The 14,311-nt window shown below is 39.9% G+C and overlaps 1 protein-coding gene across 2 annotated transcripts in view; it reads left to right on the plus strand.

Annotated features, from left to right (window-relative positions):
• TRIO (trio Rho guanine nucleotide exchange factor) overlaps window positions 1-14,311 on the plus strand; it is a 255,971-nt gene that overhangs the window by 135,029 nt on the left and 106,631 nt on the right. For both annotated transcript variants that reach the window (XM_064506864.1, XM_064506862.1), the window contains exons 14-19: window positions 1,226-1,421; window positions 2,076-2,242; window positions 8,231-8,350; window positions 9,976-10,167; window positions 11,081-11,230; window positions 12,688-12,802. In XM_064506864.1, coding sequence (XP_064362934.1) covers window positions 1,226-1,421; window positions 2,076-2,242; window positions 8,231-8,350; window positions 9,976-10,167; window positions 11,081-11,230; window positions 12,688-12,802 — 940 coding nt within the window. The remainder of the gene's footprint in view (window positions 1-1,225; window positions 1,422-2,075; window positions 2,243-8,230; window positions 8,351-9,975; window positions 10,168-11,080; window positions 11,231-12,687; window positions 12,803-14,311) is intronic.

Consider the following 14,311-nt stretch of genomic DNA (forward strand, 5'->3'; position numbering starts at 1 on the left):
ATGCAACCAGCAATTTTGTTGCTAATGCCTATGTGGCCAGATCCTCTTTTTACTGTGTCTTGCTGTGCAAATAGGTGTTTTCCTCTCTCATTTAGCACTGTTCATGTCAGTTTGTCCTACTCCTGAAATCCCAGAACTCAACAACCAAGCATGGCTTAGCTCTAGATGCCTAAAATGTTTTCTTTCCCCGTTGTCCACAGTAAGCTGTGGCAAAAATTATGAAAAAACTGATTACAGGCTTGAGGGACAAGTCTGTCAAACAGGCTTGCTTGCAACAAGTAACTGATGCATCACACCTGTGCCATAAGAACCCAACCCTTTTTGAGCAATGGGATTTGTAAGGACTCTACTGGGATATTACTCTGTTTTACTTAAAAACAGTTTCATATCCTAATTAAAAGGAATATTTTCCATTTCTGATGAGCTAAATGATGTCAGCTACCAGGAATCAGCCAGGTTTAGGAATATCATAAGGAAAATCCACTTGTGTGGACAGAGGAGGAGGACTTATAATTGTCATGTGTGTTAGAAGTACTTCCTTCACTACCCTTCTTTTGGATGCTCTATAGCTGAGAGTAAAATCCAGACCTGAAGTGTAGCTGCATGATCTCAGCAAGTAAATTTAACTCTGCTGTATTGCTTTTTGTTCTTACTCCATTCACTAACTACCCTCCCCTTTGCGATAAAGACTGCTTTTCAGTTTTTTTTGTTTTGTTTTTTAAGTTGAATGTGCTTACAGAGTTTGGCTGTTCCTGCTCACAGAGGGGTAGAATTGGCCTGCTTGTGAAAGAGCTTCAGTGAAATAATTGAGAGCTAAGCTGCCTCTTAATGTATGAGTTATTACTTAATGCAATCTGAGGAAGCGAAAAGAGATACTAGATCAACATTTTTCTCTAAATGTGGAAGGAAAACATTTTAATTTCATCTATTTCATAAGTGATGTGCTCATGAATGCGTACTTTAGACAAGGCTAGGGCACCCATAGTATCACAGGCTTTGACAAGGCAAGCATGGGTTGAGAGATGAAATAGGTTCTCCTGCGTTTGCCAGAACTTAAATCCCATGCTGAAACAGCCCATGTCTGAGCAGTGTTGAACCTGGTTAGTGAAGTCAGTCATACTGGATGACTCAAGTTTTTGATCTCCATCTTCCTACGTGCAACTTTAGAAATAAACACACATTGTCTAGCGAGAAGTGACTGTTGTCTTCCTCCTTTTTCTCCCAGATAATTTCAGACCTCGAATCTTGGAACGATGAGCTCTCTCAGCAGATGAACGACTTTGACACTGAAGATCTCACAATAGCAGAACAAAGGCTCCAGCATCATGCAGACAAAGCCCTGACCATGAATAACTTGACCTTTGATGTCATCCACCAAGGGCAAGATCTGCTGCAGTATGTCAATGAAGTGCAGGCATCTGGTAAGATGGCTCCATTGGGCTATTCAGGGCACTGCCTCTGTAAGAATTACCCAGTTGTCTCTCCGTGGGACGTGTGAAAATGACAGAGATGCTGGTTAACTGCAAACAGGAGAAGAGGGGAATATCTTTTTTTTTCTGTTCTCCTTTTGCTTTCTTTGTACTTGAATCATCCAATAACATTTCTGTGAATATGCCATTGTTATGACTTGTAATCATTAATTGGGAGTCAGCAACAGCTGAAAATGTTTAGCTTTTAGGGAAGAAATTCCACTGAGAAAGCTCAGGAAGTCAGTAAGGTCAGACTAATTAATGGGGAGTTAATTTTATAGATAAAGCAATTTAATCAAGCCATTTTGGGCTTTCAAGTAGAAAGTTGTCTTTTTTGGTTTCTTATGTCCCTTCACTTGATGTCGCTTTGTCTGTATGCAGTCACCTAGGGTAAATCTCTGGCTTCTAAAAAAAAAAAAAAAAAAATTCTTTTTAAATCGTATTTTTTTTGCATTTTTGGAAGAGTGCAAAAATTATGCTCACTTAAGCAAATGTCCCAAAAGATTGAGTTATACTTGGAGAAGGAACGGGGAAAGCCTACAACCGTGGAAATTTGGTACTTTGCTAGGAAGGACTTGTGAGTTGTGAATGACTGGCTGATTGCAGGTGTGGAGCTGCTCTGTGACCGAGATGTAGACATGGCAACTCGTGTTCAGGATCTGCTGGAGTTTCTTCACGAGAAGCAGCAGGAGCTGGACGTAGCGGCCGAGCAGCACCGCAAGCACTTGGAGCAGTGCGTGCAGCTACGCCACCTGCAGGCTGAAGTCAAGCAGGTACGAGTTCCTCGGGGGTATTGGCCCCAAGAAGTATACTATACCTCCTGCAGAGGTATATCCCTGCAAATAGCAATGGGAAATTACCTTCTGCTATAAAAAGTCTTTTACTTCTGGGAGGCCTTTGAATTGAGCACCTAAGAGGTTGCGTCTTCTGTTAGTACAAGTGCGTTTTTAATGTGCATTAACAACTTCTACTTGTGCATGGGTTTGAGTCAAATGTCTGAAGTGCAGAATAACTTTATGGATTTTAAATCCATACTTTTATCATCTGTGTTCTGATTAATAAAAATGCTCACTGATATTCCCTGAACACTGGCCTAATATGGCTTTGTACATTGTTTGTCATCTTCAAGTAGTGATTATATGCATCAGCAGAGTTTACTTTCCTGGACAAGGGAAGTGAAGTTTTTATTTTTCTGGCAATGATGTAGCAGTTTTTGAAGTATTTATCAGATAAATGCCTAAACTTTTGGTGAATTTTGAGATGCTATGGGCAAAACCTGCTAAAGTTGGTAGAAGTTGGGGTTTGGGTTTTTTTTGTTTTTTGTTTTTTTTATGGGAGTAAGAGTTCTTGACCTTATTCACTCTTGGCAGCTTCACAGAGGTCTACAAAAGTCTGTTATATTAGTATGTCCCATAATGGGTGCTGATATAATTTGCCCTTTTTCTGTTTGTCATGAGCTCTTACAAAAATTCACTTTTTTATGAGGTTATGAATATGAAAGCTCCCAAACTGTGATGAAATAAAGGGGTCCAGTGAGTGTAGGAGTGGTGTACAGAAGCTGTTTTTCCAGGAGGGAGTTGGTGGCTATCTATAGTGAGAGACACAAAGTTTGTGTGCAGGTTGGAATTAAAGAACTGGTAGTGTGCTGTGACTGCAGTCTGTGGCACTAACCAAGTATATGACCACCTTGTTCAAGCCTTAGCATACTTAACAGACGTATCCTTTACCCCCTTTAGGACTTGTTTATCTGGTAAATGTGAAATATAAAATACTCTTTTTCACATGAGTAATGATTGAGATAAATTATCCTGATGTGCAGCAACTTTATGCACTCAGTTGCATACTATCTTGAGGATGAAAGGGAAGAGTCAAGTCGGTGTCATATGCAGCATGCCCCATTTATTCTTGAATGCAAAGACTCGCTTGCCAGCTGAGGCAGTCTCTTTCGTATATGGCACATCAGTAGGTTAGGATAGGATAGGCTAGTGCAGGGAAAGAAAAAAAATCATTCACTCAATACTAAAATAATATTCACTTACAGCACAGAATACAGCACTCGCATTACACTTCAGTGCCATACTACAAAATAGTTTTTTATATTGCGTGCTCTGTTTTTAGATGCCCTGCTCTGTTAGCTTTGTAAGGAAGTTAAATGTAACAAGAAAGACTAGTTTAAACCGCTGTGTCCCATGTGTTTGTCAGACAAATATTCTGTATTTTGGCAGGTACAAGCAAAAGATGAGTATCATGGACTGTAGAGGAATATCCATGTCACACTTAGTGTGTGGCTGGAAGATTCATTCTGTAAGGTCTTTGTAACTTGCCTGAACTGAAACTCAAGTTTAGATTAGGAAAAAAAGCACTGGAAGAAACGAGTTCATCTTATAATAAAGGTATCAATAGTATGCTATTCTAGCCAGCAGCCATTTCTTATTATTAGACTGGGATTTAGGAGAAAAATATGTTCTATTTTGTATTCCAAAAAGACATCTCTGTGCCCAGGGATTTTATGTTAAATTAAATTTTGTAATTCCTGTATGTGCTTTAGGTATTAATTTTCAAATAAGCTTACACAAACAGCTAGCTGACAGCATGCCCATGTATTACAAATTCCTTCTCCAGGTTTTCATTGTAAAAAATGAACCAATAGAACTTTCCAAATTTGAAGATCTAAAAGCTGAACGGAACTGAAGTTGAATGTTATGTTGTCTCATTGGACTGTTTTTCATCTGCTTTGGAACGTTTCAGGGCTAGTAACTTTTAGTTCTCTGATTTCAGTTGCCTTTTCAGAAACCCATTTCTGATTTGATTTATTAAATATCAGGAAGTGTGATCTTTTGCTGTTTCCTCTGAACTGGGAAAAGCCTCATAGCTTAGCAGGTGCATTACCTGAGAGTAACATGACACAGTAAACCTCCTCTCCAGTCTGTTTTATTTATATTTTATTGCCTGAAGCAGTGAACACATGGTTTTCCAGTTCACTTGCTGTGACTTCCTGACATATTTATTGTTGATGAACTGGTTATAAGCATACTTATTATGTAGGTGGGATACTGTCTCCATTTAAAGATTTTAACAAGCTTTACATTTGATTCTTTTTTCTGCCAAAACTTACCTTCTGCTCCTGTATTTTCACACTTCATGTATACAAACAGCTATATGTATATGTAACCTGCAGTAATATGAAGTGTTTAGGTAGAGGCAGAGATTTAGATAAGAAAGCATCTGTCTCATCCATAACTCTCTCTGTGTGTTTGCCAGATGAACTTTTTCTTGGTCTCTGAATGAATCTAAAATACGTGGCTGCTGGATGACTTGCTGCTGCACTTGCTCTCCACATACTCACTTTGTTGAATGAATACTTTACTGTACTTAACGTGGAGCATCTGCAGGTTTGGATTCTCTGCCAAGCTCCAAAATGCATTGATTTTACTATGCTGGTTCAACGTTTGCTGTGCAATACTGTCTGCTGGTCTGGTTGTGATGTGTGTTGTTGGATGTATTCATAGCTTTATCCGTACAGCAATGAACTCTGAACCGGTACCCTCAGGAGGACCTTGAACTGCCTTTGATTCCCACATGCAGGTGTCTCAGCTTGGTGCAAATGTAGACCGGTGCTTGAGCTCTCATTCTCCTGAAATAGCAGGCCAGTACCCAGGATGAGTGTCCTGGCACTCCGTATAGTGCCAGATGGATACGGAAAGCTAGGTAGGACAGCAGCCCAAAGCAGGTGTGTCTTGTGAACATGTTTAGTTAGAGTGAAAAAACAGTCCAAGCAACTAAACTGAAATCAAGTATTTAGCTGTATAACTACCTGCTTGATCCTTTCAAGTGTGCCAAACTGCCAGCTTCATTTCCACAGCTTTTCTGATGCTCTGCTGATGCTTTTCTAGCCTGCCCAAAGGCAGAAAGGGGATGGGGTCAGAAGGATGGGCTGTGCAGTCCCCTCAAACTCTGAGGTGATGGGAATATATCAGTGAATGCTAGCAGGCAGCAGCATTTGGGGGGCGGGTAGGGAAACAGGCTTGCTATTTACTAGCACTTAGGTTTCCCCATAGAGCTTGAGCAGAAGGCTGGGGAAGGAGAATGTGCTGCTGGCAACTTCTCCTGTGATTTCCAGCAGCTTTGCTTCTGCACTGCTGTCCACCCTAGTCTGGGACCAGCAGGGGGGCAAATCACTGTTCGAAATGGCAAGTCCTGTGCCAGGGGATCTTTACTGTGTGTGGTGGGATGCCAAGTCAAGGAGAGCACCCCTGAGGTGCTCTCATGTCCTACCTCTACACTGTAGGTGTAGGGGTAGGGCATGTTCTTTTCTATGAACTTGCAGGTCTTATATACAAGAATTCAAATACACACCATCAGTGGAGCAGAAAAAAAAAAGCTTGTTAGCAATTAATTGTGCAGGTAGAATTGGAAAGTAGTGTATTACTAATACAACAATATTGCTGTCTGGACAAGCATGTCACACAAAAGGTGAGCCTGAGATGCTGATTTGTGGGAATGGATCTTGCACAAAGATGGCTAGACCTCAGCTGCTTCAAGCTGTTAAAGACACGTTAGAAGACACTTTGGATGTAGACCACGCGTGTCTTTCGTTTTAAGGATTTGGCCTTTAATAGGTCCTTTTGCTTGTTTCCCTCCCTGTTTTCAATCTGTGATTATGGTCATGTTGTCCTGATTCAACTAGTTATAATTTGGAGCAGTACTGTTAATAGTAGTGTTATAGATGTGTCACCAGACTGTATGTTTAGTGTTAAGAGTTAACTATGATTTGGCAGTTAATGTAACTAGTGCCAGTGATTAAATGTTAAAAATCAATATGTAAGACAATCAGAGGAGGTTTGCTTAAACTGATTATTTTCAAATCAGCTTGGCCCAAATGAATTCCCCCAGGATACCTACAAAACTGCCTGACGTGATCCCGTAGGCCTTAGTGGTTATCTTTTGTGAAATTCTGGGAATTGGATGAAATCTTGAGGACTAGAACCCAACAACCATTTCTCAAAAGTGGAAAGGACTAGCTAGGGAAGGGATTATACTTCAACATAACTTCCCAGAAAAATATTGAAACAAGTAGATTATTAAACCTGATCAATGACAAGGAAAGGACAAAAGGCCAACATAGATTAGTTAGGCATGGCTTCTCCATGATAAATGCTGCAGAAGATCTTCTAGATAGAGGTGAAAAAGCAGATGGCATAGATCTTCCTTTTGTTACAGCTTTCAAAATAGTTCAGTTGAGTCTACCTGACCCTAGCTTGCTATGGGAATGGCATATGAGAATATGTGAGTATGAATGGTAACTTGCTGGAAAATCATATGCAGTAAAAAAAAAGTTATTAGTGACTCACTGAAATGGAAAGCACATTTCAAAGGGATTCTGTAGCAGTCTGTTCTGGATTTGGATACAGGTTCACATTTTTAGTCAAAAATATCTGTATATTAGGGTAGAGATTATGCTTTAAATTTGAAGATGGCAAAAAAAGCTGGAAAAGGGGTTTGAGTACATTGTAAGACATTGGATTGCAGTTCAGAATGATCTTGATGTATTGGTGAATTGCTCTGCAAGAGGAGGACGAATTTTTAGTGACGTGCAGAGCATAATGTATTGGTGAGAATAATCAGCAATACAAATATAGGCTAAGGGTGGTAGTTTTGTGGAAAAGTTGCACAGATGACAGTGTATAAAGCCTTAACTTGTGTTCAGGTTTAAAAAAAAAAAACAAAAAACACAAAGACAAACCCTATATTAGTACTTATAAACAGACATATCCTCCAAAATGGATGGAATTATGGCCAACTTTGCTCAGTATTTGAAACGTCTTGACTGAAGTGATGAGTATCGGCTGGAGAATGTAAGAGAGCAGTGCGAAAAATGAGGGGCTGAAGTTCGCATGGGGATGGTTGAACAGACTGGGGTCAACAAGGGAAGAGTCTAGAGGAGGCAATATGGTAATATTCTTGAGGGGGAGAAATAACTGTATAGAAGCTGATACTAAAAGGGAGGAAATGTGGGGGGGCGGGGGGGCAGGAGAAAGTAAATGGACCTAAATTGAAGCAAAGGAGATCTGAGAATTTGACATTGGAGAAAAGACTTATGGAGATAAAAAAATATCTGAAGAAGGTGTGGGATATCCATTATTGGAGTTAGTGTGACAAGGCACAGATCTGTTGGGAGGGACCGACCCTAAGGTACATGATGCTGCCTTTGGTAAGGAATGCACTCAGCCCCTTAAGGCTCCTTCCCACCATGTGATTCTTGTGGCTTCACTGGATGAGCCAAGGCACATCCTGAAAACTGTTGTCAACCAAAAATTTTTAAACTGGAGAACAGTCAGCAGTCACATTTTTCTCAACATGAATATTTAGAATTATTTGTTTATTTTTTACTGAGCTGCATGCCCTCAATTCATATAACTGACACTGGCTCTTTAGCAAGTATGGCTTGTAACTTGCTGTTTTTCAGGTGACAGAGTGGCATTCAGAAACAACCTTGTTCCAATAACAGCTGAAACCACAAACACGTAATAGATGATTGAAAGACAGAGGTGTCAGCTGAATTAAGTAGGCACTTAATTATAGTGAAAGTGTAATTCACTATGTTGAATATATAAACTATTATAAATGTGTAATGAATAGATGATTTAATCATCAATTCCAATATCACATAAGACTCTAAACATTTTTGTTCCTAGCAGTGATGCTTTTCTTCCTGATTGACAGTGGGATTGCATAGTTTGTGGTCTTCTCTTTTGTTACAGGTTTTGGGCTGGATCCGAAATGGGGAGTCAATGTTGAACGCTGGGCTGATCACTGCTAGTTCTCTGCAGGAGGCTGAACAGTTGCAGAGGGAACACGAGCAATTCCAACATGCAATAGAGGTAAAAGCACCATTTCACTGACCATTTTCAAGGAGTCTTGTAGTACTGTTCCTAAGTCCCTGTAAAAAGCATTGCAGTAAGGAGATGCATCTTTTCTGTGCCTTTTCATGCTGTTGGGTTAACAGCATGGTATTTTGTGTGCTTGGGAAAAGTTATTGAAATCCTCTGAAGACAAGGAGATAAAAATATTTGTTGGGAAGGTGCGGGTTTTGTTGTTGTTCATTTTGGAACAGCAGTTCCAGATGAATGCGTGTTCTCAGTACTTTCTTGCAACTTCGTGAAGTGATAGGTATTTTTTGATTGGATAGGAATGAAAAAAGCTATAATAAATCAAGGAAGTCTGTTCACAGCAATTTAACTTAAATGGTATTTCTATTTGTTGTTAGAACACAACAGTATAAGATTAATTGATAAAGTTAATACAGAGAACAGCATCATCAGTTGAGTGCACTCTGTTATAGTCTTTTAACACCTTCATTTTTGTCAGGCAGTAGGTTTTACTGAAATTGGTGTTGTGGCGTCCTGTCCTTCCCCTTCTCTGTTCTCTTCCTTCTCCCAGTCCCAAGATTTCACTAATTGAATTTCAAATGAAATATTCTGGGTTGGTGATCTCTGTGCTAAAATTGGACAGAGATCTTGAGATCAACTGGAATGCAGTATTATCCTTATATAGTAATTATATATGTTTTATGCACTATCAAGGCACTTATGGTGAAATTGATTTGTACATTGAAATTTTTTAAGAACTTGACTTTTGAAGAAAGATTAAACAACGTTATGATTCTTTGGGAAAAATATTTTCAGAGGTACCCTGTCTTGCAAGCTGTTTCACGTTTTCCTGCCACTCTGTGGAGTTGCGTTTCCCCACTCTGTTGTTTTACAGGTTGCACTATGTGTGTCCTCGCTCTTGAGAGTTCTGGTAACTCTTCAGTATAAAAAAAAATGAGAGCTCTAGGCATTTGTCCATTTATGGATAAATGATTGGGAAACTTATATTCTACGTTTTCTGGGTCATTTTGTACTCAGATATAATCATTACATTTAGGGCTTTCAGATTTTAGGCAAGTATATATGTACATACGTACATAGATACGTACAGAGACAGAACTAAAGTTAAAAACTGTTTATAATGAATGGACAGTTGTGCTTTATATTATCCTGCATGCCTACACCTTCATTTGCTCACCACTAATGTGCAATGGACTGCAGTAAAGTTGCGATGACAATAGTAGCAATCAAGCCATAAAAGGTACAGTTTTTCTATCTTTCCCACCATGGAGGGCGGGGGAAAAAAAAACCAACAACCTGGAATTGATAATTATAGTAAAGTTCTACACTGCAACATGGGTATGCCATGTGTGGCTTAGTGCTGTGGCTAATGCTTGTAGACTGCTGGTCGTTGTTGATTTGATGATAAATTTCCACTGGATTTATTTTCTTTGTGTTTGCATAGTAAAATCAGGCAGTGACTAATATTAGGCGGCTATTTTTGGTTTCTGCACATGTGTGCGCGTGTCTATAATTAAAGCATCATCTTTGACAAAGAGGAAATGTGAGCCTTTGACGTCTTCAAGAAAATAAACTTAAATGCTCCACTGAACTCCTAAATTTTGATCTCTTGTCAGAAAACACATCAGAGTGCCCTACAGGTTCAGCAAAAGGCAGAGGCAATGCTGCAGGCTAATCACTATGACATGGATATGATCAGGGAGTGTGCAGAGAAGGTTGCTTCCCACTGGCAACAACTGATGCTCAAGATGGAGGACCGCCTCAAGCTTGTGAATGCCTCTGTGGCCTTCTATAAAACTTCTGAACAGGTACCGAAATGCTATATGGCCTGTGTCTACTTTGGGTAATTCCTCCGCATGGGGGATAAAACAGCAGTACTTAAAAGTATAGTTGATTAGGCTTGGTTAGATGTACTATTTGATAATGCATGCTGTTATAAAACACAAAAAATATGAAAAGCAAATCCTCTTCCCAGCTGCCTTAAAAATGGAAACTGTGCATTTTTAAATGAATAGAAGAATTACACTGACCTCTAGCAGATTAGTGTAATTGGTCTGGCTGTGCTTACTTCAGTTAGCAAAGATCAAAGAAGGTAGGTTACCGAAACGCTGACAAAATGCAGTGTTTACTGGTGAAAACTTGAATCCTTATTTGCCTCTTTTATCTCTCTCTCCTTGAATATTGTTCACTTTATTTTTAATTGAGGAAAAGGCTTGGAAAACACTGTCAAGATGAAACACGCTGTACAAAGTACTAGGAGGAATTTCTGCTTGTATCAAAAAGTTTTGCCTAAGCAAGTTACAGCAACAGAGGCTTTAATTCAAGTCCTTCATATGGCTAGTACTGATTTATTTTTTCATGTGGGTCAAAAATCAGCTTCATCTGACTTGGCAGAATAGTTGGGGGAAGATAGACAAGGTTGCTCCTTTTGCAATTGTATCTGAAGCCCATCCTGAATTATGCGGTTACAGAGAGGGGAATGACAAGCAACTTTAGGAGGCAGCCTTCTGAGCAATTCCAGTTAAGCGTGCCAATGCTTGCCAACAGAACAGCCCAAGTTAGTTACCTTCCCTTAAGTCTCAGTCAAAACATGTCAGAACCTAGGTTATATATTGGGGTTGATTGGTTTTCAATTTTTCTGACTTGAATCATTATCTGTCCTTAAATTTTGTCTTACTGAATTTCATTTGAAATTTGCATTGGACTCCTTCTGGCCAATAGGTGTGCAGTGTGCTGGAGAGTCTGGAGCAGGAATATAAGCGAGAAGAAGACTGGTGCGGGGGAGCGGACAAACTGGGTCCCAACTCTGAAACTGACCACGTTACTCCTATGATAAGCAAACATCTGGAACAGAAGGAGGCATTCCTAAAGGTAGGACTTACCATTTCTGTGGTGTTCTGTGTCTTGGAAAGCATGCAGTTAAACACTTGTTCTCACAGCACTGAAATGCATGTGGAAAGCAACACCCCAGGACCACTTTAAAAGTTCATGAATGTCCTGAACTGCAAAGATGCAGGAAGTGGCACGTTAACGGCTTCTGACAGTGATTAGGAGAATATTGCCAAGTGCATAAAATTGTAGCCAGTTTTATAAATATACTTCCTATTGAACTTCAGTAGATAGCAGGTCTCCGACTGTGACTGAAGTGGAATTGGGAATCACTGCTTTGAGCAACTGTCATTCTAAAGAACACTTAAAAGCTGCTTCTTTGGAAAAAAAGTGACAGCCCCATCGTGCCATGGCTGCCTGTGTGTCACAGCAGCTCTCAGATGTGCTTGGACTATGGTAGAATACAGGAGGCAGTTGCTAGACAAGCATCTGGGAGTAGTTGGGTTTGGGTAACAGTCTGCAGATGAATGAAAGGTTTTCATTCCAACTGATTTCCCAGGGAAGTGGGTTATTGATCATACTGAATAAAAGTGAAATGGGTGCTTGCAAAGCAGCATAACCAGTCCTGTAACCAAAGGCTTTTTCCGACATCACCTTGAAAGACTTTGCAGTATATAACTTAGCTTTATTTAAAGCCTTTTTTTTCCTCAGTGCATAGATGAGAACATTCAGAAAGGTATTAGCATAGCTCTAAGTACACTGTCAAATAGATCTTTCAGCTGCTGGCATGTGAATTTCCAATCGTTGTGTTAAAACAATTTGACAAATGACTGTCTTGGTGTCTTTGTTACTGGACATAACCATGCTACCTTTATTTAACCTTTTAAAGGGGCATTTCATGTTCTGCTCATTTAAAAATAAGGCAGCTAGCCCATATATAGTACTTGAGGTATATTAAGATGAAGAATGTAGCAGAGCTGAGCCTTGGCGATGCAACTCTGAGGAGTGAAAGTTCTCAAGGCCTTTGAAGGGCATGTCTTAATATTTTAGCACTTTTGGTTTCGCTTCAGCAAAGCGATTACCTTTTGTTTAATGTAGTGGTGGGTGTTTTATAGTATCCTGGTGATTATATAAACCATGTGCACTCAGTTTACTCAATAAATAACTTTAAAGGGGCATATACACAAACCAAACTTCTTCCTCAGCTCTGAGTCATGCTGAAAGCTCTAGAGCAGGTAAGTGCTTTTCAGGGTCTTACGATAAAAGTAATAGTATTTTTCATTGTTTTTTTTTCTGCCAGATAGCTAAGGATTAACTGCTATTTGTTGGGAAAACTATTTTAATGGTTGGATTGGCTTATTTATAGAAGAATTTAATAAGCAACACTTTCAAAAAGTTGAGAGGGTAGGAAGTGCAGAAAAAGAGTGAGGAAGGTCCTTCCTTCTTTCTAGAGGTATATGTGTGCATCTTCAAAGCATGTAATGCTGCTGACTCTCTAGGCTTGCACTCTGGCTCGGAGGAATGCTGATGTCTTCCTGAAATACCTGCACAGGAACAGCGTAAACATGCCGGGGATGGTGACGCACATCAAAGCACCTGAACAACAAGTGAAAAGTAAGGTTGTTTTTATTCTCTTGTTCCTCCTAAGAATGTGATTGTGATCATCACGTGCTGCAGCATGTGTGATGATGGGACAGTGAAGGCCTGCCTGAGTGGGAACAGCTCTGTCAGGCTTAACAGGAAATAATTGAAGTTGCTCTCACACTTCGAAGGAGCTGCCAATCATCAAGTTCTCTTACACCCAAATGAAGTTGTTCGGAATTTATCTCTTGCCTACATTTAAGCTTGCAACTTGAGCCTCAAATACACTGCTTTTGTTCAGAGAATGAAATTGTAAACTTTCGTGTGATAATGTTTGATCTGAAGCCAAATGGGAGTTGATCACTCTAAACTTACTCAGTATGGTATCAGTATGGTGCCTGCTGCGAGTTCCTTTGGAGTGTCAGGGTAGTACAGGATGATCCTTTGAATGATGCTGTTAGGCCCATCATATAGCTGAATCGGTATAAAGGAACTTCATGAAGTACAGGATGACTGGCATCATGTTTAAACAAGATGTGTAAATAGACGTGAACTGAGGTGCTCCAGGAAAGATGCATTACATGGTGCTTGGCTTTTGCTAGGATTAATTCAGTGTATTGCAGCTCTAAGGCGCAACTTGTGCTGTGGGGAGTGCAGTAGGGAGAGAAATCTCTAGGGCTTGCAGGTAAAAATTGAGAAAATGACAGAAGTTATTAGGATGCGCATGATTGATGTGTGAGGTAGGCAGAGTAAAGATAGGAGAGAGATGAATACTACGTTTTAGTCTCTTATTTGCCAGTCATATATCTGCTTGACATGTTTTGAAGCTGTGGCTGAACACTCAGGCCATGCTACAGACTCTATTTTAGAGAAGTCTAAGTCTAATTAAGTCTAATTAATTGCTGTTTACAGCTACCCAAAGGGAGGTTATACAGAGGATGGAGCGAGACTCAGAGCAACACAGCAATAAGAGCAAAGGAAAGAATTACATCAAGGATATATCTGAGTGGATATAAGGAAAAAACATTTACAGCAAAAGTGAAAAAGCACTGACTAGAACAGGTAGCTCAGAGAGGTGGGGGAAATCTCCTTCATCCTTGGAAGCTTTTATAACTCAGTTGAACAAGTCCCTGAGCAACTTGATCCAGCTTTGAAGGTAGTCCTAGTCTGAGCAGGAGGTTGGATTAGGTGACCTTCAGAGGTCACTTCCACCCTAAACTATTTTATGACTCTGTCAAAGGTCATGTTCACGGCCTCATTTTACTATGAGGGGAAAACAGTCTGTGGTAAACTTGCCAATGTAGCTGACCATACTCAAATTGAAAACCTCACTGTGTTGAATTTCTTGTGTTGGAGGTATAAGAGGGTATTGGCCATACTTCTCATGCTAGGAAAATAATTGGATTATGGCAGTTGAAACTTTGAGCAAGTGCAACTAAGACAAAGGATTATTTTCCTCTGTTCCCAACAACACCTCTATAACTATATAGCACAAAATCTCAACACAGATGCTGGCTGTACTAATAACTGCAAAACTGTTGC

The sequence above is a fragment of the Dromaius novaehollandiae genome, chromosome 2, assembly GCF_036370855.1.
Source record: "Dromaius novaehollandiae isolate bDroNov1 chromosome 2, bDroNov1.hap1, whole genome shotgun sequence".
NCBI lineage: Eukaryota > Metazoa > Chordata > Aves > Casuariiformes > Dromaiidae > Dromaius > Dromaius novaehollandiae.